At 39.6% G+C, this 26,142-nt stretch overlaps 1 protein-coding gene across 2 annotated transcripts in view; it reads left to right on the forward strand.

The window, feature by feature from the left end:
• LOC101287263 (teneurin-3) overlaps nucleotides 1-26,142 on the forward strand; it is a 188,336-nt gene that overhangs the window by 11,725 nt on the left and 150,469 nt on the right. For both annotated transcript variants that reach the window (XM_049704146.1, XM_033407828.2), the window contains exon 2: nucleotides 13,385-13,623. In XM_049704146.1, the coding sequence (XP_049560103.1) occupies nucleotides 13,452-13,623 (172 nt within the window). In that variant the 5' untranslated portion in view covers nucleotides 13,385-13,451. The remainder of the gene's footprint in view (nucleotides 1-13,384; nucleotides 13,624-26,142) is intronic.

A 26,142-nucleotide genomic window follows, 5' to 3' on the forward strand; every position in this document is an offset into this window, starting at 1 on the left:
GGATCTTCCCGGACCGGGGCACGAACCCGTGTCCCCTGCATCGGCAGGCAGACTCTCAACCACTGCGCCACCAGGGAAGCCCAGTGTAATTGATATCTTAAAACATGTAGGAAAATATCTAATATAGATTTGGGCATTTGATACCATGGCTACACAGTTAAAATAATTAAAATATAACAAAGACTATTAAACTATTTTAGCCATCTTGATAATGGTTAAAAAAAAGTTTGCATATTTAATCTGGTTGTTCAGTTCTTGACGCTCCCAAGCAAACTGTATAACATGACTTGTTACTTGATTATAAACATGTCTAAGTTAAAACAAGTCATAATAAAAATACTTTGCCTCCTATTGTAGACCTATTTATTTTTTACAACTGTGGTTATACTTAAATTTTATATTTTATGTCTCTTGCTTAAGACTGAAAAGTGAACGTATAAGACAGTAGAGAATTCACTAAAATATATTTCCCACAAATCACCTTAATACTGTCTAGAATTTTGCCTCCCAATTTTCAGAGATCAGTTAACACATAATGCTGTACTTACCATGTACCTGTTGTACATTCAGTATGATTATAAATTGATACAGAGGCAATTGCTAAAATGTATAATTATTAATACATTCATACTGCAATTTTTTGTAAAATATTATAAAACAATTTTTTTCTCAAACCTCTTGTACAACCACTAATAGCTCATATTAATTCAGGTGACAGCAGTGAAATGTATCTTGTTTATAAGCTTTTCATTTAAGACATTTTTCTTGCTGGGATCACCTCCTAGTGTGAAAGTTGTCCAAAGATAATAGCACATCAATTCAAAAGTGTAATAGATTTGAGAACACAACATGCTATCAGCATGAAATAGTTTATCAGCCTCACTAACTCACTGTGTCACAGCTAGAATCATTACATACTTTCCTGTTTTCATGTCAAAATATGTAATTTACATTCTAATGCTGATTACTCACTCGGAGGATGTTTAATTTTCTTATTTAGAATATTTTTCTTTAAATGCATACCATAATTAATTTAAAGGTAGTACAAGAAGAGGCATTTTAATTAGTAGGAGTCTAAAATATTTCCTTTTTTTGCAATTCAGGGATGCACAGTATATTATACTATAAAGCATTTTCAATTAGATTTATAATAATAATACCTTCTATTAGAAGCAAAATAATTAGTCCATTTTGTTTTTTGGGGTTTTTTTAGAAAGTACACTTTTTTGTGGGGGGGGGGCTGTGTTGAGTCTTCGTTGCTGCGTGCAGGCTTTCTCTAGTTGCGGCGAGCAGGGGCTACTCTTCTTTGCAGTGCGCGGGCTTCTCATTGCAGTGGCTTCTCTTGTTGCGGAGCACGGGCTGTAGGCGCACAGGCTTCAGAAGTTGCAGTGCTCGGGCTCAGTAGTTGTGGCGCACGAGTTTAGTTGCCCTGCGGCATATGGGATCTTCCCGGACCAGGGATCAAATCCATGTCCCCTGCATTGGCAGGCAGATTCTTAACCACTGTTCCACCAGGGAACTCCCAATTAATCCATTTTGAACGAGCCCTGTCCAATTCTTAGAAAATTTACACACGCACCCACACACATGCACACATCACCTTTTCTAGACTCGTCCTATTTAAAAATTAGCAGAAATTAAATGATCAAAATGCAAAGTCAAAAAATATTGAGGTTCAGTTTATCATTAACTCACTCGAGGTAAATTTTATTTTTCTTAACTGTTTCACCTTTTTAATCCCCGCTTGAGACAAGCCTCTTCTGGTTTTAGGTCCCGTTTGATCATTTTTATTCTTAGTTAAAGCTTTTGGCCAGGGCTGCCGCTACCATAGTGGTTATTGAAGAAGTTAGTTAAACACTAGTCCTCCAAATACTTTTTACTTTCCTTCTACCAGTTAAGTACTGCTCTTCACTGGTTCTGTCACTCCCACCCTTGAAAGCACGTTTTAATATAATATGTAAAGGATGAGAGAAAAAACTTCACCTGTAATAATGAGGATTCCGTGGGGGATTTCTGCTACCTCTGAACTTCAGGGAAACAACTTTTTTTCATCATGTAGCTTTGTGGATCAGAAGCTACCACTGCTGCAGCCTTTGTCAGGGTGTGTGTGGTGGGGCACCCGCCGTGGCCAGTGCTGGGGGCAGCACCTCGATTGTCACTGCTTTGTCCTCAGCTGCTTCAAAGGAGAAGACTTAGGGAGAAGGCATGTTGTGTGGGAAAATACTCTTATTTTTTTCCTTCCCCTCAAAGCAGCAGATGTGTAAAGGAGTAAGGAGGTTATGTTTGTGTGTGTGTATACAGTGCTTTTTAAATGTTTAGAACTGAGGTTTCCAGAAGTCTCTTCTAATAGATAAAGAGAATGAGTAGAGATAGCTGTTTCTTTCCTAGATAGATTTTAATCCAGGTAATACATTGAAGCAAAGTTTTTAGAGAAAAAAAAGAATATATAAAAACAATTCCAACCAAAAAGGTTAAGAGTAGAGAAATAGCATCATCTCTATGAAGAAAAGTAGTGAAACCTTTTGGGAAGCTGTGAATACCCAAGGTGAATTATCAGCTAGCCTTCTACATGACTCACAAGTCCAAGTGTCAAGTTCAAAGAGAAAAGGAAAGAACTCCCTAAAAGAAGGTACTTGTGAAATAAGGTAGTATATTGCTGAATGTTTGATAAGCACATGGAAATATAGATACCTCTAGGAAACGGAAGAGCCAGGAGAGAATGGATACTGGTGTCTAATTTAGAGATAAAGTAAAGGCCGATAAACATGGTAGACATTTAAAAGTAGCAATGAGATTAAAAAGGATGAAGCAACCAATTTCTTAACAAACAGGTGAAACTGAAAGGGAGGAACAATGAAGGGGGGGTATTGGAAGTAAGGAATTGAGTGAAATGACACAAAGCAATGAAATATCTAAACCATTTGATTCTGAGATCAGATGGATTGAGCCTTGTATTGTACAAATTACAGTTGCTCTAAATTGACTACTTGAAGTGAGCTAGCAGCAGTGACTGTCTAAGCAGGAGTCTTTTGAACTGACTTTCTGTTTTGTTGTACAATCTGGATGGGAGTCTTGAATAAAACGTGGTCCCTGGACCAGCTGCATTAGCTGCTGGCGTTGCACCCCAGACCTTTTCTAACAAGTCTGCCAAGGGATTCTGATATAAACTGAAGTTTGAGAACCATTGCTTTAATGTATGTAATAGTCTCGAAGTACCTTTCTCCTCATGTTGGTGGCCTGACCCTTGAGTATGTAAGTTCACAAGGCCCTACCAAAATCTGAGTCCGTCATCAGTCTGATGGACCCGTTTCCATGAGAAAGATAGGTGACTGCAGAACACTTTTTGCAGTCTCACGCAGATGTTAGTGTGGGTAGGCTTCTCCCTGAAAATTCATAGCAGCCTCCGCAATCTCTTAGTTCCGGAATCGTCACGGAACTGCTTAGGGCCATCATCCTTGACTGATGGAGGTTTCTTTCCAAACAGCTAGGTATTTAAGCACAGTGAGTAATTGCAGATGTCTCTGGATATCTATTGAGAATCAGTCGCTGAAAGGTAAGGAAAACCAATAGGAACCCAGCCTTGAATAGAAACAGCTGATTTTCTACACGCGCTTGCTTTCTTTAGTTTTCTGTTTCATAGCTGCCCAAAATTTGATATTTGCTTTTGCATCATTATCCTAAAGCACACCACTTAGATAAACTGCTTTTCAAGCCTTTTAATCAGTTACCAAATGCTGCTAAATATATATTTAGCAGATAATCCACTTGGCTTTGGAATTGAAAAATCAGAATTTGATAGTGAAAATTCTGAAGACTGTGATAAGGTTTTAAGGTTCAAAGTGCTCAGACAATAGTTAATATCATCTTTCAGTTTTATCATTTCTTATAAATATATACAGACAGGGCTCCCCTGGTGGTGCAGTGGTTAAGAATCCGCCTGCCAATGCAGGGGACACGGGTTTGAGCCCTGGTCTGGGAAGATCCCACATGCCGCGGAGCAACTAAGCCCGCAAGCCACAACTACTGAGCCTGTGTGACACAACTAGAGAAAGCTGCACACAGCAACGAAGACCCAAAGCAGCCAAAAGTAAATAATGAAATAAATAAATTTATAAATAAATAAATACTGACAAATATTTGGGTCTGTTTTAACTCAAGCAATATTTAATGTATATACTCTCAATGATAGATTACAGGTAATTAAGTGAGTGATAATGGGCAATATGAAAGATAACACAATAATTAAATTTTGTATATTTTGAAAATTTTTAGAAAGTATTTTATCTTAAAATGAATTCCAGGCAAACTATCCATTGTTTGGGCATCATCAAGTGACTAAAACTATTTTGAACTCAGTAGTTAATTTTAGCCTTCATATATCACCAGGTAAATTTAGTCCACAAGTGTGGGATTCATTTGCTTTAAATCTGAAAATGTCATTTCAGAAGAGCTGTTTGATGTTGAGGAAATCTTATGAGACCTTTAATAAGCCTCTTAAATCCAAAAAGTTATATTTTGCCAGAAGGAAAAAGAATCTATAACTTAAAATTTCCTTAGCTCTTTTTCTTTCTTGCGGTACGCGGGCCTCTCACTGTTGTGGCCTCTCCCGTTGCGGAGCACAGGCTCCGGACATGCAGACTCAGTGGCCATGGCTCACGGGCCCAGCCACTCCGCGGCATGTGGGATCTTCCCAGACCGGGGCACGAACTCGTGTCCCCTGCATCAGCAGGAGGACTCTCAACCGCTGTGCCACCAGGGAAGCCCATCCTTAGCTCTTAAGTGAGAACTTTGGATTCTGAAAGTGTTGTAAATTTGGCCAAATATTGCCAATCTTTCTTCTTACTGGCACATTGTCTTTGAAATCAGAGCATCCAATTTGCAGCAAGCAATCTATGTTATAGGTAAAATTTTTATTGATTTGCCTAGAAACATAAATAGAAGGCAAGGCATCAAGACATTTCAACAGTTCACGTTCAGTTTGATGTAAATTACTCTCTATTCAACAAAGACTATAAGAAGAGGAAGAAAGCATCACTTCCTGTGCAATGGAGCCTTTCTCCCCATAAGATGTATCAGGTTTTAGACAATAGAAATAGTTTTCCAGGTGTCTGTGTGTCACCAGTGAAGGTTTCAGCTGTGCCTTAGGGACAGGAACTGAACACTCACTACTATTCTCTTTTCATCCTAATCATTTGATTTGTTTGCTCATCTCTCAAAAGGTTTTTAATACTGTATAAAACATGGAAGAAATAAAAAACCTTCTTTTCTATGAAGATAACCAATTATGAAGTTAATCTAATTAAAATTTCATTCAGTGGTTGCACACTTTCTTTTTGACTTTTATCTTCTATCCTAATGTCCCACTGAGGAAATGACTCACACGGCTTTAAATGATGCTCTAACACATTTTCCAGGGATGCTTCTCGTTTGGTTCCTATAATTTCTGACTTATTAAACCATGTTCTTGAGTTTAGAGGAGTATCATGATTATGTTAAGCTTCTGAACAAAAGACTAATATTAACCTGTTTGTTTCCTGGTGACGCTTGTAAGCTTACAATTTAATTGTATTTTATAAGTTGTTTAATTTTGTACTTGATGTTAGGATCTTATAAAATGAGCAGTGAATAAATTGATATGACATATAATATAGAAAGGCACATTTACTCCAAAAATCTGATTATTTTTCCACTAAAAATCTTAACAATAGTAAATTTTGTGGTGATTACTTTGGAAGACAAAAACAATCAAAAGTGAAGAGTTACCAAGGAACAAAGTGTACCTGCTGAGAGATTGAGGAAAACAGCAAGAAAAAGCAATTGTAAGTGGTCTGAGGTAAAGGTAGATAGAAGTTATGACTGGACACATAGAAGTAATTCAGTGTATTGTGCAGGTTCCGTACTTAAAACATGACATTTCACTTGAGAGTAGAAGGAAATGTGAAATGAAAATGTTACTGTGCCCATTCTTGGTGTTTGCCAAACAAACTAAAAAGAGGAAGTTGAGGTATAAGAACTCAGAAAAACTTCTCCACCCTGGCAAAAGAAAAGAAAAGAAAAGAATGAAACAGAGAAAAAAGCAAAGGAGAAATGCTGTAAAGGAAAGAATGCAAGATTCTCTGACTGGTTGAATACTGGTTGGGAGGAGGGGGCAGGCAGAAAAGAATGGTAATTGAAAATTACCCCTGAATTCCTCAGTTAGAGAAACATTAAGGACAGAGTACCGACGGTGACCAAAAGGTGGGAATGGAGACAGCAAGAAGGACAAGGAGATTCAGTCTGTGTCCCTACTAATTTCCTTTTTTATTTTTTATTTTATATTGGAGTGTAGTTAATTTACAATATTGTGTTAGTTGCAGGTGTACAGCAAAGTGATTCAGTTATACATATACATGTATCTATTCTTTTTCAGATTCATTTCCATATAAGTTATTACAGAGTATTGAGTGTAGTTCCCTGTGCTCTGCAGTAGGTCCTTGTTGATGATCTGTTTTGTATATAGTAGTGTGTATATGTTAATCCCAATCCCCTAATTTATCGCTCCCCCAGCTTTCCCCTTTGGTAACCATAAATTTGTTTTCTAAGTCTGTGAGTCTCTTTCTGCTTTGTAAGTAAGTTCATCTATGTCGTTTTTTAGATAGTAATTTAAAATTTGTGGCCCAGAGAAAGCGCCATCACAGAGTCAGTTAGAAATACATGCTAGAACCAAAGGCGGAAAGCTGAAATGAAAAGGCTGGTGTGAAGGCAGATCAACAAAGAAACGGATCTTTCAACTTCAGAGGAAAAACGAGCAACTATTAATTGTGCTTAATACTGAGTGATTCTCCCCATTTATGTTTTCGCTGCCTCACGGCGTTACAGTTAATGGTGCCACTCGGTTCCACGGTGCTTGTCTGTTTGTTGTTGTTAATAGAATCCCCCGTCAAGGTTCCAAAGCCACAAAGCAACTGTTAGTGTTCGGTGACCTTCTGCACCGGCTGCCTTTGGGGCTTTGAAATTGATTTTCCCCCTCCCAGTCTCCGATAGTTTCTCTTCAAGTGTGCATCCCTCATTTGTCACCAGAGTGAAAGTGGTGGCACAAATGGCAGAGGAACTGGAGACAGGTGCCGTGCAGGGCATCATTAGGAACATCCGAACAAGATCAGGCTGCTCTGGTATGCCCTGCGTTACAAGGAAACTGCTGCTGCTGCTGCTTTATTGCCGAATGCAATGGGGGCATATTCTCACAGGATCCACTTGTTTCATTCCCAAATATGGTCTGAGAAGGAAAGAAAATCCCTGTCTTTGTTCTCCAAACCTCATGTGGATGCCGGGTCAAAAGCATGTGTTTTTGACAGTAATTTTTGCAGAATTTTTGATATGTGAGAAGCATATTCCCAAGGCTGTGTGATGGGTGAAGAGTCACAGGGTGGGAAAGACCATCATGACACACAGGAATAGGTGCCTTAGAGAGTATTAGGTGATAAAAGAATTTTCTGGAAATTCCTTGTATACTTTTCATGTAGCTGAATTCCAGTATTCATTTATCTGTTCATTTATTAAATATTTGTGGAATTCTAGACCTAAACTAAGCATTGTGTTCGAGCTTGAAACAGTTTTTTTAAAATCCTGGGCTTAAAGATACAGGTAAGTCACAAAATACACTTGTCAGTGTGTGGTAATTTCTGTATTGCAGTGGAAAGGACATTGTTGACTTTGGAAAGACGGCATCCTGTCTGAACCTAAAAATGGACAGATTCCTACCAAATCTGAAACCAAGTGTTCTCTATAGAAAGTAGGTTGACATAGACCTTTTCTACTAGTCTAGTTAATGTCTGAGAGGTTTTTCCATGTGTATTTTAACATATCTATTTTGAGGCTGTAATGATTCTTAAAGGAATCATCCTCACATGAATGCCATCATTTGTAAGTGGTTTCAAAATACATCGATTTAAGCAGTCTTTACGAATTCTTTCTATACTTACACCCTAGAAAGCCATCTGAAAATACTGAAGGCCAGTCATTCTAAAATATAATTGAGGGTGATTTGGTTTCTCTTTCAGTGTTTTATAATGTTTCTTTATTTACTATGCACGCACATCTCCAAGGCAGTAATATGATGCCACCCCCAACATGGTTAGTCATTTAGACAGAGGAAGGGGAAATGCACTTCAGACCTTTAAAGTCAGTGGCCAAAATAACCCCCAAAACAGTCAAATTCTATTTTCTCTTGCAGCGACAAAAGTAAATTTATTTATTAAATAAGTTAGGGGACTTCCCTGGTGGTCCAGTGGTACAGACTCCGTGCTTCCACTGCAGGGGGCACAGGTTCGATCCCTGGTCGTGGAACTGAGATCCTGCATGCCGTGCAGCACAGCCAGAAAATAAATAAATTACTTGAGTTTTACAAAATAAACTAAAAGACTGTATGACAATATAAACAGTACAGTCCTAAATTTATTTAAAAATAAATACAGTTAGAAACTCTTTGAAAGTAAAGAGTCTTCAGTTCTACTAACGTTGATGAGCAGTGTATTTTTGAGTAATATATCTTTGTTTTCAACAATATCTCACAGTTGCATTTTGCTTTAAGAAAAATAATAATTTCATAGTCGTTCAAGCCTAGTTCTTGAAAGAGTTCCTTGCCAGGATCACCAAAGCAGATGGACATCATGTATTGATACCACAAATGTTGGAAACTAGAAAAGGGATGTCTGATTTGAAGTCAGCATGTGTCTAACTCCTTGTCCCGAGCCATGTTTTCAGTGTTAAGGCTAAGATCATAATCTTTCGTGGTCCATAGGCTGAGGTTCAAACCCCATTTCCCGTCGAGAAATGACCCAAAGCGCTCTGAATAAAGCTCTGACACGTTTTCCAGGTTCGGGTTTTGCTATAATTTCCAACTTTTATTTATTTTTATTCCATCATTTGTTTATTAGCTGTGGGTCTTTGTCCAAAAGGTGCTTAATTTCTGTTAGACTCACTGCCCACATCGGCACAAGAGTCACCATTTTATTTATTTTACAGTATTTACGGAGCAACAGTTATGTACCAGGAACTTTCTAAGTCCTGAAAATACTTAGAGGCGAATGAGGCTTTGGGGAGTTTACATTCTAACTGGAGAAGACAGACCAGAGGTTTGGGCAGTGGGTATACCATTCATATCCATCAATTGAGGATACTAGACAAACAACTTCATGTTTTTATATTTCCGTCTCGATTTTATTTGAAACTCTCATCCCTGGGAACTTGGCTCGGGTGATTTGGGTCTCTCCGTCTCCCACCCCACCCCGTCGCGATGCTGTGAGTACAGCAGGGAGTCCCAGGTGCTTGAGTCTTCACGCTGTTTCCTCATTATCAGTCGCAGTGTTGCTGCCGCGACAGCTGCGTTCCTGTCTGCGCAGGCCGCTTTGGTCCAGTTTCTCTGCTACTCTTGAAGCCACAGAGGTCACTCTGCTTCCTGTGAATCACGCTAAGATGCAGAAATCCCAGGGAGGGTCTCCACAACTTCATCACCTCAACCCTCCACCCACTAGTTTTCTCTTGGGCACCCTGTGACCTCTGCCGGTCTCTGTCTGAGGTCTGAGGACACGTGTCTTCCATTCTCAGGGCTGCTGATCCGCTCCCTGGCCTCCGCTTCTTTCTCCAGGCACAGCGAATCCTCTGCTCTCAGCGCCTTCTCCCCCATTTCCCTCTTCCTCACGCGTGATGGGAAAATTGTCTGGTCTAAGGGGAATCTTTACCTCCTAGACTTGATTTCCTTCCGGCGTTCTGGTTATATCCAGATGCTGTCTGCTTCACCCCACCCAGAGGTTCTTCCTGGTGCCAGAGACCAAGGCAAGGGCGTCTGTCTTTCGCCACGGGCCTGCATACTGGTCGCTGCTCACATGCTGCTTGTTTCGGGGTGCCTGGCTTCATCGGGTCGCTCGCTCTGCCCTTTCCGTACCCTCCGTCGAGGCATAGAGACAGCCTCAGGCTTCCCTGGAGACCCTCAGCCCCCGCCTCCCTCCCAGCCCTCCCCCGGGCAGGTTTGTCCCACTGGGCCCTGTGGAGCCCTCTGCTCTCATCAGCTCCCCGAGGGTTCTCTTCCTGCCCCCCACCTGGAGAGAAACCCCTATTTTACGTCACACTGCGTTTCTCCCAAACATTCTGGTTATACCCCAGTCCACCCCATTTCACCCAGTAGACTGGGCTTTGGGAAACCGGCAGGACACTCAGGCTGTTTCTACTTCTTGTCCTGTCTCGTCTCTCCTGGGGGCAGTGCAACAAGGCAGCTGCTGGAATTGAGAAAGGGGAGGAAGCGCGAAGACAGAAAGTGGGGGAGATTTAAGGAGGAAAAATGCACATTTAAAATAGCATTAAAAAAACTTAACCCACCGCCCAAGTAAACAGATGGACAAGATAGGAACTGACTGTAATAAGCGCTTTGAAGGAAATAAGCGTGATGATATGATGGAAAGTAAAGGGAACGGGGCTTCAGTAGGATCTGTCTGGTTCCATCATGTTTCATGCCTCACCTTCTCCTTCTCCAAGAGGGGTGGGTATGTATCCTTCAGAATGCGTTTTGTTACTCCTTTCCACCTGCAGGGAGGAAGTAGTCTGTTCCTGTGGGCCGCTGGGACCCTTGCTCACTCACTCTTCATGTATAACCCTGAAGAAAGTGAGAGCCTTGATCGGGGGGTCAGTTGCAACTCTCAGGCCACATCCAACCTGTCACCCGTTTTTGTAGTGATCATGAGCTAAGAATGATTTTTCCATCTTTAAGTGATTGAAAAAAAGTCAAAAGCAGAGAATATTTTATGACACGGGAAAATGACATGAAATGAAAATTCCGATGTCCATAAATAAATGTTATTTGAATACAGCCACAATCAAGCATGTATCGTCTGTGGCTGCAGTCACTATAGAAGCAGAGCTGCGACGGTATGGCCAGAAAAGCTTAAAATCGTGACTGTTAGGTCCCTTACAGAAGAAGCTTGCTTGCCCCTGATCTGGGCGATCGGGGCCCTCCCTGGTACCACACACTCCATCTTCTCCAGCGTATGTGCCCTCCCATGTGTGGAATCGCCAATGTCAAGTTTGTAACCCAGGGAATGCCTTCTGTAGACATTGCTTGTGAGGGTGTTATATTCTGATTTGGGATTGAAAGTCTTCAAGCGATACTTTTGGGGCTTTTGGAATATAGATTCCAGTGAGTGAATTTGGGAAGAAAACTAGCTAATGCTTATTCAGCACTTCCCTGGTGCCAGATGTAAGCACATCACGTAGGTTACTTCATTTAATCTCATAAAATGCCTATGTAGTAGGTACTACTAGTATTCCCATTTAATGGATGATAAAACCAAGACACAGAAGATTTGAGCCACTTAGAAACTTCGTGCAGACAGTTATAGGTGAAGTCTGGATTTGAACCCAGACAGTCCGGATCCAGAGCCCACATTCTTAATACTTATGCTGAATATAAATATGGTAGTAGGTGCTAACAATACTGCTTCCAACATACCATGTAATTCAGGTTATAAACTTTAAAATTTGCTTTGTAAAGTTGTTCCATGGGGGAAAATGGATTCACAATACAGTCGCTAGTATAATTTACAGAAGTAGTTACTTATCATTTGCATCTGTTCTAATTTTGTGGTTGACAAAGCATCTTTAGACGCATTAACTGGTTTACAACCCTGTGAGATAAGTAAATCATTTTACAGATGAAAATAGGATCATAAAAGGAGGAAATGTTAGACCAGGAACTTAAACCTCAATCTTCTGATTTCTAGCCTAGAATTTTTTCCACTATACCTGTCAGGCAAACTTTCATGACTTTTACCATATCTGTACACCAGCTACACTATTATTCACTTAATAATTTTCTGGAAATGGACTCTGTAACTTAAATACCTGGTTAGCCTTTCATAAACAATAATATTCGTACAATTATGACTTTGATTTTGTCATTTCGGAAGCACATGGTGCTTACTGTATTCCAAGTACACTACAGTAAGTATTAACTCATATAAGCCTCATAACAACCCCGACAGGAAGATACTATTACTATCTGTATTTTCCAGATTAAGAAACCAGAACACAGACAGGGGTTAGCTGTCTTGCCCAAAGACACATACCTAGTAGTAAAGCAGGATTTGAACCTCAGCAATCTAGCTTCCAAGTTCTGTCCTTTTAACCCCTTAACTTGTTTGATATACTCAGTGTATTTTCTAATACCCATTAAAATAGGTACATTGTATTACAATTTAAAATAGTCAGCTGTGACCCATCTAAAATCATCTTGCATAAAGACTGTATTGTACCGTGGTGGAATATTCCAGCTTATTTCCTATAGCCTCCTGCATAGAAAAGAGAGAGTAGTCTGTTGACTTAATTGGATGTGTTATTAGGGAAAATGATAGTAAATATTGGGACACAAACTAAATACACAATCAGATACTAGCATAATATGAAATGTAATCCATGAAAAACATGGTGCTTTTTTCTAAATTTGGGGACTTTTATTGTTAATAGAAATCTTAAAACGAGTCATCTTTCCTAAAGAATTCCCTATACAGCACTCCTGTTGTGTGATCGTTCAAATTTCTGCTTAAACATTTTCAAGGTAAGAGAGCAGACCGCTTCTTAGAGGCAGTTTACCCCCCTGTCGTTTGGCTCAAGTCATTAGGGAATCTTTCTGTAGTTGATCTAACAACTTGCTTCACTAACCTCTTCATTTATTTAGGCTCGTTTTAGAAAGTGTTCTGTGAGTCCTTTCTTTCTCTATCCCTCCCTCCAGCAGGTTTACTTTCCTGGTTATGTTTGACATAAGCGAAAGATAAGATTAGTTTGCCCCCCTGGAGAACTGGCCCGCTGCCTGTGGCCAGGCTTGACGGTACCCTTTATTGCGGAGGGGAAGGATAAGAAAGTTCGCACACACGTCCAGAAAAGAAATCAGTCTGTACCACGTGATCGGGCGTGCTTGTGTTTGTAGGAGTACATATTCTCAAATAGAGCAAATCCACGCGTAGCTATAAAGTAATATGATTACTTTTCTTAAGTGAAGTGTGAAGATGTTCTGAAGGCAGTTCATAAAGGGAACTTCCGAAATGGTTTTGTGCAGGAAATGGTACGATTAGAACAGCTCTGCGGTCTCCCAAGACACCTACTTGGAAGGGCGGTGATCATTTGTGTGCGTAAATCCTCCCGTGTTCGTTACAAACCAGTCTCTTTCATCCTGGAGTCATTTTTCTGAGTTGGGTTTTCTGGTTAAAATATTTTCTTAATTTCTCATTTTTTGAATTATATGCAGTAAATGATTTTAAAGCCAGAGAGAGAGAGAAAGAGAGGAGAGCTCATGCCTCGCCGTCTCTGTCTCTCACATTTTAATCTATTTGTATCTTATGATTTTTTTCCCATCCCGCAGGCATTTCCTATTCAAAACAGGAACAGGGACAACGCCACTGTTCAGTACTGCAACCCCAGGATACACAATGGCATCTGGCTCTGTTTACTCGCCACCTACTCGGCCACTACCTAGAAACACCCTATCAAGAAGTGCTTTTAAATTCAAGAAGTCTTCAAAGTACTGTAGCTGGAAATGCACCGCCCTGTGTGCTGTAGGGGTCTCAGTGCTCCTGGCAATACTTCTGTCGTATTTTATAGGTAAGAACACATTTCTAGAACTCTATTTGTTTGGTCAAGGTGTGTACTTGGAGGTTATATGTCATGGGGGAGGGGCTGGTACTGATATATGATAAATCGCAGAGTATTTTAAGTAATTTCCATCATACGTAGATAGATGGAAAAGCTGCCTTTGCATGAGGCACGAGGTCTGTCTTGGACACACAGTGGAGTGTCTGTGTGTGTCGGATCTGTCCCTCGTAAGATATGGGCAGCTCCGTGGCATTTCATGTCCAGGAGATAATTGATGCGCTTGTAGGCGGAATGAACTCTGTGCAGGAATCTCCTTCAGGGCAGTCGATAGGAAGCTCTCTGCTCCTTGCGATGTTACTGTCTTTCAGCCAGCTCGGCTGTCTAAATGTAAAACCCATCGCTCAGGGCCATCCTCTTGCACTCAGGAAACTCTCTCCAGAGAACCGACCGTCCATAAAACAACGGCTGGATCACACGCGCTCCTCTGTGTGGGTTTGCCAGCTTTTCCGACGTGGTATCGATCATGGTTTTTGTCACCCAAATGATGGGAGCTGCTAATAGAAGTTGTAAATATGCCTTTCCTCTAACTGTTTCAGAGCATAGATGAGCGTTCACACTATTGGAAAGTTGCTTATTCAAGTGTCAGAAATGACCACATCTGACCTTGATCTGCTTCTAAGTGTAGGGCAAGGCCCACCGCATCGAAGTGCAAATGGTGTCCACTGAGATAAATCACAGGCTGTGTGTTTTGCCAACAAGAACAACAGCCAGTGATGCATCCTCAGGTGTACAAAGCGATGTGTGATGCCCCATGAAATTCTACAGCTGAATAAGAGCATCACAGGGCTGTCTGTAGAATGGTATGACGCTTTTGTGGTGAGCCAGTTTCTATCATTAACTACAGTACTCCTTAGTTATAAATGATGTCCTTTGGAAAGTGAAATAACCATTTTGAGTCACGTCATTTAAGAGGAAAATAGACTTTTAGAGCATGAAGGGAGGAACTTTAGAGATAATTGAGTCAGGGCTGGCAACTCGGTGGCATGTGGAGTACTGTGACTTCCGATTCTTTGACCGTGGTCGACATTGCTAATGAATCCGGGCACCCTTTCCCACTAAACCTGCACACAGCCTCGTTATCGTCATCACAGGGCTTCGTACAGCCACTGTCCATCAGAGATGAACGCCAGATGAAACCTTTCTGTCTTTTTTCAATCTAAGTTAACTCCCTCCTTGTAAAAGTGGTCAAACCAGGTACCAAAGGGGTTGCCACTTGGCCGAGATCACACACTAATGATGTACTGCTGTGCCGTTCCATAACACTCGAGGGACACGAGGAAGGTCATAACAAAAATCTGTGTTCACAGACAGATTTCTAGTATTCAGCTAAAAACTATCCAGCCATTAAGAGCATCTCTTTGGGTTACTGTATACATTACTTGTACTTGTCAGCAGCGTGCTGCTGAAGAATTTTAAATGGTTTCTGAAACGCACCGGTCACAAATGGGATGTAAGAAATTAAGCATATGTACTTGTATGGGATTTTTTTTTTTTTTTTTTTTTTACTATAGTACATGCTAAACGGATAGATATGTACTATGCACGGTCAGAGTTCAGTGTCTGTGCTGTGGATGTGTGGTCAGACATCCTTTCTGATCTTAAGTACCTGTGTCCTACCAGTTGTTAAATATTTTGAATATCAACTCTGATACCATTTAATTTTATTTACATTGCGTGACTAGGAAGAAAAATAGCGTTTTAATGTGAGATCACATCCCTATTATTTGTGAGCCTTGTACTCTCTTTAAGGATCCATCAGTGAATATAATTGAATATCAGACTAAAATAAAGACTTAAATGTTCCCCTTTTTTTCATATTTCCTGTTTTTACTGTTTAGTGGTTAGCATCCCACTTTACACCTACCAGTACCACTATCATAAATGTCTCCCCTTGATTTTATCTTTCCCCACATGGAAACATACAAATTATATAATTAATATACTCACGTACTTTTGTTAGTTTAACAGATATTTGTTGAACATCTGTTAAGATTCAGTTACTGTCCTAGAAATTAAGCTGATACAATCCAAGTGTTATTTGCCAAAAAATTACTTTTATCATCAGAGAATTATCTCATCATTTTATTGCTTTAATTAAACACAAATATACTTAGAATTTTCACTGGTCTTCCTGTACTTCAATAACTAACACTCTAACATAATGGTTTTTTGTTGTTGTTTAGATCAGGTAAAGCATTTCATTTCTGCATCAGTTAGCATGATAAATCCTTTTGAGAGTGAAGATACTGCCTTTACCCTTGAAAAAAAAAATAGGGCGCTTCTGTCCCCGGGAAGGCTGTCCTTTTCTATTGAGTGTGTGCGTTAAAGCAGAGAGGGCGATCTGTCCGGCCAGACCAGCCTGATGAGCCCCACAGTCGATGGGAGACCAATGCCATCATCACACTGACCTCACAACCTTCAGCAAAAGGGCAGCCATCCTTCAATTTTCTTGTTTCCATTCCCTTAGAGGTCCCCTTCCCTCATATTGACTGTCGATATAAAGTCAAAGCCTTAAGAAATAAGTAAAATAGAAGGCCTGAGAAATTATTTCTCGCCTAGAATTTTCTTTCTCACCTTCCAGTAAGGTCGTGAGAAGTTATGAGATACTGTAGCGTTAACAAGTCTCTTCTCTAAGATAAAATTATCTCAGGATAGTCAGAAAGGGAGGAAGGGAGGGGGACAGACTTTTCTGTTTGGTTGTTTTCCCTATCCCTATAAAAAATTTCAGAGACTAAAGAAAGGCCAAGAAAGAAAGTTAAAATTAATTCCCATAGGTAAGTGTTATACCTTTGCATAGGTAACCACTGCTAACTCTTTGGTGTCTGCCCTTTCAGATATTTCGCGATGCACATATACATCTACAGTCCCATATTTTTAATTCATTTTGTACCAGACTTTCTCATTTATCATTCATTAAACATCATTTAGCAGCTCTTTTTTTTTGCGGTACACGGGCCTCTCACTGTCGTGGCCTCTCCCATTGTGGAGCACAGGCTCTGGACACGCAGGCTCAGCGGCCATGGCTCACGGGCCCAGCCTATCCGTGGCATGCAGGATCCTCCCGGACCGGGGCACGAACCCGCGTCCCCTGCATCGGCAGGCGGACTCCCAACCACTGCACCACCAGGGAAGCCCTAGCAGCTATTTTTAATTAACCGGTTTCCAGGGGGCTTCCCTGGTGGCGCAGTGGTTGAGAATCTGCCTGCTAATGTAGGGGACACGGGTTCGAGCCCTGGTCTGGGAGGATCCCACATGCCGCGGAGCAACTAGGCCCGTGAGCTACAACTACTGAGCCTGCGTGTCTGTGCTCCGCAACAAGAGAGGCCGCGATAGTGAGAGGCCCGCGCACCGCGATGAAGAGTGGCCCCCTGCTTGCCACAGTAGAGAAAGCCCTTGCACAGAAACTCAGACCCAACACAGCAAAAATAAATAAATTAATTAATAAACTCTTACCCCCAACATCTAAAAAAAAAAAGTTCTCAAAAAAAAAAAATTAACCGGTTTCCAAAAAATGCAGTGACTGTTCTCTTATGCGCGTGTGTGTGTGTTTATATGTGCAGCTGGGTTCCGTCGATCAAATCTTTGGTCGGAATAAATTATTTGAAAGAAATTTTCTGTGCCAAAGGACCATGGCCAAATTACCCTCAGTTTACACAACTACCAGTGCCCCTTAATATCAGTATTTGTAATCCTTGGCAATCTCTTAAATTAAAACATTTTATTGTTGTTTTCATTTATTACTGGTAGTGCTGAATATCTTTTCAAATACTTATTGACCATTTGTATTTTTTTTATGTATGTGTAGGAATAGTGTAGTTTCCCCCATGTTTCTATTGGGGCTTTTGTTCTTTTGGGGGGGCAGTTACACATGTTTATTAAGGATATGAATCATTTGTCATATGTTATATACTCTTCCGATTTATTATGAACTTTGTTTTTGGTTGTCTTGCCATATACCATATAGAATTTTTTAAGTAATCAAAGTTATCAATTTTTTTCTTTGTAATTGCTTTTTAAAAATATTTATTTACTTATTTGGTTGCGCTGGGTCTTAGGTTGCGGCCTGCGAACTCTTAGCTGCAGCATGCATGTGGGATCTAGTTCCCTGACCAGGGGTCGAACCCAGGCCCCCTGCATTGAGAGCACGGAGTCTTAACCACTGTGCCACCAGGGAAGTCCCTTTCCTTTGTAATTTCTAATGTTCGTGTTATGCCTATAAAATTCTTATTTACTCCAAGTATTATTTTTTAAGTCACTTAAATTTTCTTCTGGTACTTTTATGGTTTTTCAGTAACCATTTTTAGGTCAACATTTTTCCGGGCGCTCCACTAGGTGCTAGAGGTTCAAATTAGCCCTTCATTCTAGAAGCTCTCAGTCAAGTGATAAAGACATGTACGCAAACACACTTTTAACAGGACATGCTTTCATAGCAACTTGATCCGAATGAGCAAATAAAGAAAAGGAAAGAAGGACACACCTACTCCTGGCTGAAGATGTTGGAGTAAGACTTGATCTAGCAGGTGATATTTGAAAGATGCAGAGGAGTTCAGTTCACTAGGTTTGACCTCAGAATGATTGGTGGGAGATGACCTTGAGAAGAGGTCATCCAAGGTGTGGAAAGGCAGAAGCGTGAAATGTCCACAGTGGTGTGCGTGGAGGCTCCCGGTGTGCCAGCCCTGTGTATGGATCACCTCGTTCATTTTCACGGCAACCCCGTGAGTTATCGTCTCCGTTTAACAAATAGGAATCTACCGCCTAGAGAGGCGCTTCACCTAAAGTCACATAGCCAGTAAGCAATGGCAGCTGGACTGGGAACTGCCAACCACCCCAGGACACTGTACTGCCTCCCATGGGGTTTTTTTTTTTTTTAATATTAAAAAATATTTTATTTTAGACTAGTTTTAGGTTTATAGAAAAGTTGTGAAGATAGTACTGAGAATACCCATTTACTTCACATTCAGTTTCCTCTATTGTTCACATTTTATATTAGTAGGGTATATTTGCCATAATGGATGAACCAATGTTGATATATTATTATTATTAACTAAAGTAACACATATGATGAAACGAAATTAATTTTAAGGCAGGATGAGAAAATATTTTTTTCTTTTTTTTTGATCGGAGTAGAGTTGATTTACAATGTTGTGATAGTTTCTGCTGCACAGCAAGGTGAGTCAGTTATACATATACATATATTCACTTTTTTTTAGATGCTATTCCCATATAGGTCATTACAGAGTATTGAGTAGAGTTCCCTGTGCTATACAGTAGGTCCTTATTAGTTGTCTATTTTATATATAGTAGTGTTTATATGTCAATCTCAATCTGCCAGTTTACCCATGGGGTTTTTGAAGCGCTGAAAATAGGGAAGAAATGAAAGCATAGCAATGAAAAAGGATCACATTTATGTTTTCCAAAGATTGCTCTAGTGGCATCCCTGAATGTGTAATTCGAAGACGTGAAGTCCAGACTCGTGCTTTTCAGACTTGAATTTGCCTAAGAATCATCGGAGGATCTTGTAAACGCGTGTTCTGATTCAGCAGATCCAGCGTGAGAACCGAGAGTCTGTATTTCAGACAGGCTCCCAGGTGATGCTGCCGTGGTCCGTGACCAGCACTGTCAAATGTGATGCTTAATGACGGAAATGTTTCTACACGGTCCAGTTCAGTAGCCACTAGAAACATGTAGCTATGGAGCCCTTGAAATGCGGCTGATGCAACTAAGGAACTGGAGTTTAAATTTTATTATTGTTAATTAATTTGAACTCACAGCTACATGTGACTGATGGCTACCATTTGGACGGTACAAGTATGGACAACCTCTTACAAAACTAGTCTAAATGAGAGATCATGAAGCCATGTTGGGATAGGGAAGTGAGCGGAATTGAGAAACTGTAACTGACTCATAATGGAATAGATGTGCCACGATTTATCATATACCAATTCTTGAAAATCAAATGTTCAGGCCCGTACATGTGGCAGACCTCTTTTCAGCAGAGTCACATGTGATTTTCTTTAGATCACTGAGCTCCCAATTAAAATCATTCTCTGCTGCATTAATGTTTAAATTGATATTCCCTTGGACAATGAAAATTCTGATTCCCAAACACAAAGGTTGAGTTCAGTGATACAGACCTTTCCAAAAAATACCTGTCCCACTTTTTCTGGGCCCTAATTTACTCATTCTTCTTCTTTGTTTCTAAAATCAGAAAAGTATAAAGATGGGCAGTAGCCAACAGTTGTTCACCAAAGAATGGGTAGAAAAGAAGTGGTCTGTTGGTTACTACTGCTTCTGCTTCTGCTTCTGCACAGTTACAGAATGAGAGGGTGTCTTGACTATTGCTCTTTTCCCTGTGGGGGAGATACCCTGAAATTTTGATGTTCTACACGTTGAAATATGTCCAGAAATCTTGTCATGAAGTGTAAACGTTACTGAAGCGTTATTAAATACAGATCAAAATGTGCTGGAATTACTATGTTAACACCAATTAAAACTGCAACAAAGTCAAGTCAAACTTCAAATAACACCGTTATGGACATTTAACCTCATTAACATGACCATATACTGCTAGCAGAGTCTGAAAATCCACAGAATTTCCCCTTAGAGTAGTACCAAAAGTATTTGCGCATGTAATTTAAATCTAAGGAAAACTAGAGAAAACAAAAATCGTACCAAAATACATTATGCTAGCATATTTTCTCAACTTGGGACCCTTTGGGCCAGATTTATTCCAACCAGTAATCCCTATGGCAAGGTTTTTGTTTATCACAGCTTATTGAGATATAATTCGCACACCATATAGTTCATCCGTTTAAAGTATACACTTCAATGGCGTTTCATGTATTCATACAGCTTTGCAACTATCACCACAATCAATTTTCGAGCACTTCCATCACCCACAAAAAACTCTATATCCCTAAACACACACTTCATATTGCCCTCCAAAACGCCAATAGTTTTTTTTCCCACAGAAATTGAACTTGTAAGGGAGTGGTTTGTGGACTCATTTCCCAATGACAAGAGATAACTCAGCATTGTTTTTCTCGTGAACTTCTGACATAGGCTGCTAACCAAAGAACTACTCACATTTTCAATACTCCTTTTCAGAAATACATACGTAGTTATCTATTTACTTTGAACAGCTGCTACCAACTGATTCCTAAAATAGATGTTGTCATATGTCTGCTAAAAAGGCTATTTAACAACATAAGCATTCCCCAGATCAAGCAAAACATAACCTGTCGAATCCAGGTTCATGGCAGTGATGATTCCTTAGCAGTTATCTGTCCTACTTCTTTGTCTATTTGGATTTTATGAACATTTTTGCCTCGCCATGTACCTTGAAATTGATTATGGTACTAGCTATATATACGCAACTCAGAGTCAGGAGGAAAAATAAGCCAGCCCTTTATGCTTCGAGAAAAGTTAACCATTTAAATGTAGATGGCAAAATAAAATGTGTTGTGACATTCTTTTTCCTTTTTGGACATGTCTTTATAATAAAAGCGCTGCTTTATTAGGTTCTAGAGCACAGCCGAACAGTGAATTACATACCGTTTCTCACTACAGCTCCTTCCCTTAACTCCTAGTTGCATTACTTTTAGAAGATGCATTTTGTCTGAGATAGAATGGTAGCATTTTAATACTAATGTGGCGTCATCCAATGTAGAAGAATATATCGTCTGTATTTTAGAGAACTGAAGATTGTAAACTAAAAATTTTTAATCAATATATCAATATTTTATTTTATCCTTGGATACATAAAATTAAGAACATTTTAAAACCTGATTCAATGGTGAATGATGGCTCAGAATAAAACAGTTTACCTCTAGGAGAGGAGGAATATAATAAAAACATACTCCTGCAGTCTTCTGAGTCTGTAAATACAAAAAGGAAAAGATGTACTACAGAGCCAGTCTAGACAGTTGTGGTTTTTTCTTTATTAAGGATAGCACTTTGTATAGGTGAAAGTGTGCTTTCACATATGTACACCGTTCTAACACCCACAGAAGTTTTGGCCATCTTGTCATGTTTGCACTCTCTCCTGACTTTCAATATGAACTCTATTAATTTGTAGAAAATATTAGTTTTCTATGTCTAGCATATCATATAGAAAGCTAGAAAAAATTGAGAGGTCACTTAAAAGTCAGTTCATGCTCCAGCCGCTCTGTATAACCGTATCAGTGACTACTGAATGGAACCTAAAGTGGGAAAAATCAATGCATTGTACACCCAGGGTTTTTTGACGTTATAAATTTTTTCTTGCTATTTATTAGCACAACTTAAAGATGTTTAAAGTTGATCTTAATATTTATTTATTACCCTAGAGAAAAGGGAGCTCACTACCAAAATCAGGAAATTATACAAATGTAGAACATACGCTCTTCCTCTCCTCCCTAAAAATAATTTATTTACTCTTAGCTTAATATGAGTTCAGCTAAAGTAAATAATACATGGGAAATACTAGAAACAGACTGTATTTTCCATTCAAATATAAAAATCTCCCTGACTTGAAAAACGTCCAAGGGCGGCAACAAGAAGCAGTAGCTTTAAAGTCAGCTGAACTCCAGTTTGTGCCGTACGTAAATATCTTGTCTGTGAAATATGGGGCTGTTTTCTCTGTTGTAGGATATCGTTTTTGCAGAATGTAGCAACGTCTCCTGACTAATGACAAATGGAAAGCAGAATGCAGTATTTACCATTTCAGTGCTATGTTGCATAAATATTTAATTGGTGTTGCGTATGTCATTTGCTTTTACATTAGTGGTACTGAGAGCGGTGTGCTCCGAGAGAAATATCTACATACAGAGGAGCGAGAGGAAAACTAACTGGCATATATGAGGTTAAAAAGAGAGCTTGATAGATTGCTAGGAATCTTAGGAATGAATTCACCATAAAAACTCTACATTCCATTGAATCCATATTCCAACAAAGGTCTCATCCTCAAATAAAACAGATCAAAGAAAATGCCAATGTGTATAGACCCTTTTTAGTTTATTGTTCCTACTTCATTTTAGAATGTCTACAGACTACTCACACCTTGTCCATCTTCCTTTTTTTCCTTTTTTTTTGCGGTACGCAGGCCTCTCGCTGCTGTGGCCTCTCCCGTTGCGGAGCACAGGCTCCGGACGCGCAGGCTCAGCGGCCATGGCTCACGGGCCCAGCCGCTCCGCGGCATGTGGGATCTTCCCGGGCCGGGGCACGAACCCGTGTCCCCCGCATTGGCAGGCGGACTCTCAACCACTGTGCCACCAGGGAAGCCCTGTCCATCTTCCTTAAAAATAAGATTCCACAGTTTCTTTAGTGGCCTAATAACATAATACCAGATAAGGAAGTGACCCTTCATCCATCCATCCATCCATCATTCATTCATTCATTCAGCATTTATTTCTTGAGACACCGTGATGGATACCGCAGTGACCAACACAGTCCTTGCCGTCTCAGATTATATCTTAGCGAATGCAAACACTGAGCGCCTAATTATAATCATGATGACTAGTTAAAAAAGAGAAATAAATGTAGAAGACTAGGACAGTGCATAAAACGCAGTACTTACTGAGTCTGAGCATTAGAGGAAGGTCTTGCTGCTAAAACCAGAATAATAAGTAGGATTATGTGTTTTGAAAAATGCTGACAAAAGGACAAATTTTAAGTGTCACCACATAAACTTAAATGTGGCCCCAAAAATCAGTTCTCAGGAGTATTAAAACCAATATATTGTGATATAATAAAAAAATCTAGATGTGTCTGAGGGAAAATAAGTTACGATATTCATTGATTTTCTTTGTCGAGTTAGTCTGGCTAGAACCCTCTTGGTAGTTAACATCTAGAAGTGGAAAGAAATGTTACTTTGGATATCTGGGGTAACTAGATTTAAAATTTCCATACGAATTTATAGTCTGTTTTTGTTTGTTTCTCTCCCTTAAGTTTAGATAACATACTTTCATGCTTTAAGATTTTATTTACAAAGCATACCCAGAAAATAATTTTAAAACTGTTGAAAGAAATGATATCTCTGGCTTCTTTTCCAAACATTCATATGTCACCTATTTTGAAGGTATTCTTAAACCACGTGTTTCCATATGTCAGAAGTTGTTTGGAGACAGAGATCATGTCTCTCTGCATTTGATAACCAAAGAGGTCGGCCCATCCAATTTCCATTATTGAGTCGGGCCTAGAAGTGGAAAGAACGTTACTTTGAGACCCTTCCATTGGACATTTTAAGCTCACATCATACAGCAGGGGTCCCCACGCCCTGGGCCATGGACTTGTGCCACTGGGGCCTGTTGGTGAGCGAGCGAAGCTTCACCTGACGCTCCCCGTTGCTCCCCGTCGCTCGCGTTACCACCTGAACCATCCCCCCCGCCCCATCCATGGAAAAATTGTCTTGCACGAAACCCAGCCCTGCTGCCAAAAAGGTTGGGGACTGCTGTCATACAGTGAATCAAAGAACAATTATATTTTTTAGCTAGAGCCAATTCTGTATACTACTAATTTGTTTTGGGAGAAAATCTTCAGTGTTTTTAAAGATAAGAACTTCCAGTCTTTTCCTGAGCTGTTGGATTTCATCACTGGTGACTTATCCAGGTTTCCAAAGAAGCTCGTCCTAACGCTTCTCTCCTGGTGGCTTTCTCCATCCGCGAGGCTGGCGTGGCGTTGGCGGACTCTCTCCTGGGCTTGTCTTTTCTCCCTAAAGCTTTAGCCACAGGCTGATCCTTTCGGTCTGCTCCTCTGCTAGTGAGCTCTTTCTCCCCTTTATTGCTTTCATTTCCCAGGGCTGTAGAAGGGTCCCCAAGGCTCCCTAGAATGTTACTGCATGTGAAGCTGGGACATGAGGCCCTTGGCTCTGAGGAAAAAAGATGTTACAAGTGCTTTTGCATCTTGCAGATTTTTATTTGTTTTTCCCAGGCATTGCCTTTCAATTATTTCCAGTATCACAGTCAATTTAATTCCATTAAACGTAGCAAGAATCGAATGTCCCTCCTAAACACTGAATTCACAGAGAAGAGTATGACATAATCTTTACCACAATGATCTTATGTGGGAAAAAATGATGTCAAATTTGAATATCACATTACAATATATTTTTAGCATGCTGTTTATAAGTACAGAGCCTCAAAGCGGGAAGATTTGAGTCTCTAATCCCACCTCTGTCACTTACTAGCTATTTGATCTTGAGCAGGGTACTTAACCTCCATAAAACTGGGTTTCCTCATCAGTGTAAACAAGATTAGTAAAAGTAGAGCTCTTCGGAATATTTAATCAAATAATTATTAAAGGACCTGCTGTATAGTACAGGGAACTATTTTCAATATCTTGTAATAACCTATAATGGAAAAGAATCTGAAAAAGAATAGATATATATGTATAACTGAATCACTTTGCTGTATACCTGAAACTAACACAACATTGTAAATTAACTATACTTCAATTTTTTAATGGTAAAAAAAAAATAATAATAATTACTGTGCCTATAAAAATGTAAGTGCTCAGTTGATTTTAGTGGTATGATTATTCCTTGTGACAACCTAGTAAACCAAATATTATTATCCACAGTTTTTAGAAAGAAAAGCCTTAGGCCCAGAGATCACTGACCTGTCTAGCGTTAAAGCCAATCAGTGTTTAAACAGGGACCGTGATCCAGGTCTTCTTATTTTGAGTCCAGAACTTTGTTCCACTATATCATAGGGCATTGTCTCTCATAAGATTTAAGAACTTACAGGTGATGCATGGACAGGAGAATAAATGAGATGGAATGACAAACTGGGATATATATTCCCTTTTGAATTCTTATTCTGTTATATCAGATCATGTCACATGGGAAGATCTCAGTAGATGTTCCCATGTCATGACACCTGTCAACACTTCTTTCACAAATAAAGAACGGTTTTGCTGGCAATAATTTCTATGTAATTTTAATAACATAGTTTACAGTTTACTCTGTTTATTCTTAGTGTTGCCTTCTGTTTATACTGATTTTTCCTTTAAGGTAATACTGTAAAAATTTCATTTTAAAATAAATGTATTTAAAGTTTTAAGTCAGTAATCTCAAGGAAAACTAAATTAGATATATAAATATAAAAATATTTATTTATAAAATAACAATACCATAGAAGGTTCACAATTATACAATAAGGGTGACAAGCACATTAAGAAAGTGCATAGGGTCACTGCTGAGTGGACCGAAAATGCTGCAGGTCTTTGCCATTGGGTCTTTTAATTTCATTCTGGATCCTTAATCTTTTCATTACCTGCATTTGTAGTTTTAACAAGCTAGCTTCATGATGTAGTTTGTGAGCCTATGTGAGTTCCATAGAATTTGTACATAAAACCTAACCATATTATTTCAGTCATTTCAAATCACAAATTTTACCAGCATTTTCTATTTTTAGCGTAAAGCTCTTGTTAGATGCGTTTTACTTCTTCAAAGAAATTCCTTATGGTCTCAGAAAAGAATCACATATAGAG

Source organism: Orcinus orca, chromosome 21, assembly GCF_937001465.1.
Source record: "Orcinus orca chromosome 21, mOrcOrc1.1, whole genome shotgun sequence".
Lineage (NCBI taxonomy): Eukaryota > Metazoa > Chordata > Mammalia > Artiodactyla > Delphinidae > Orcinus > Orcinus orca.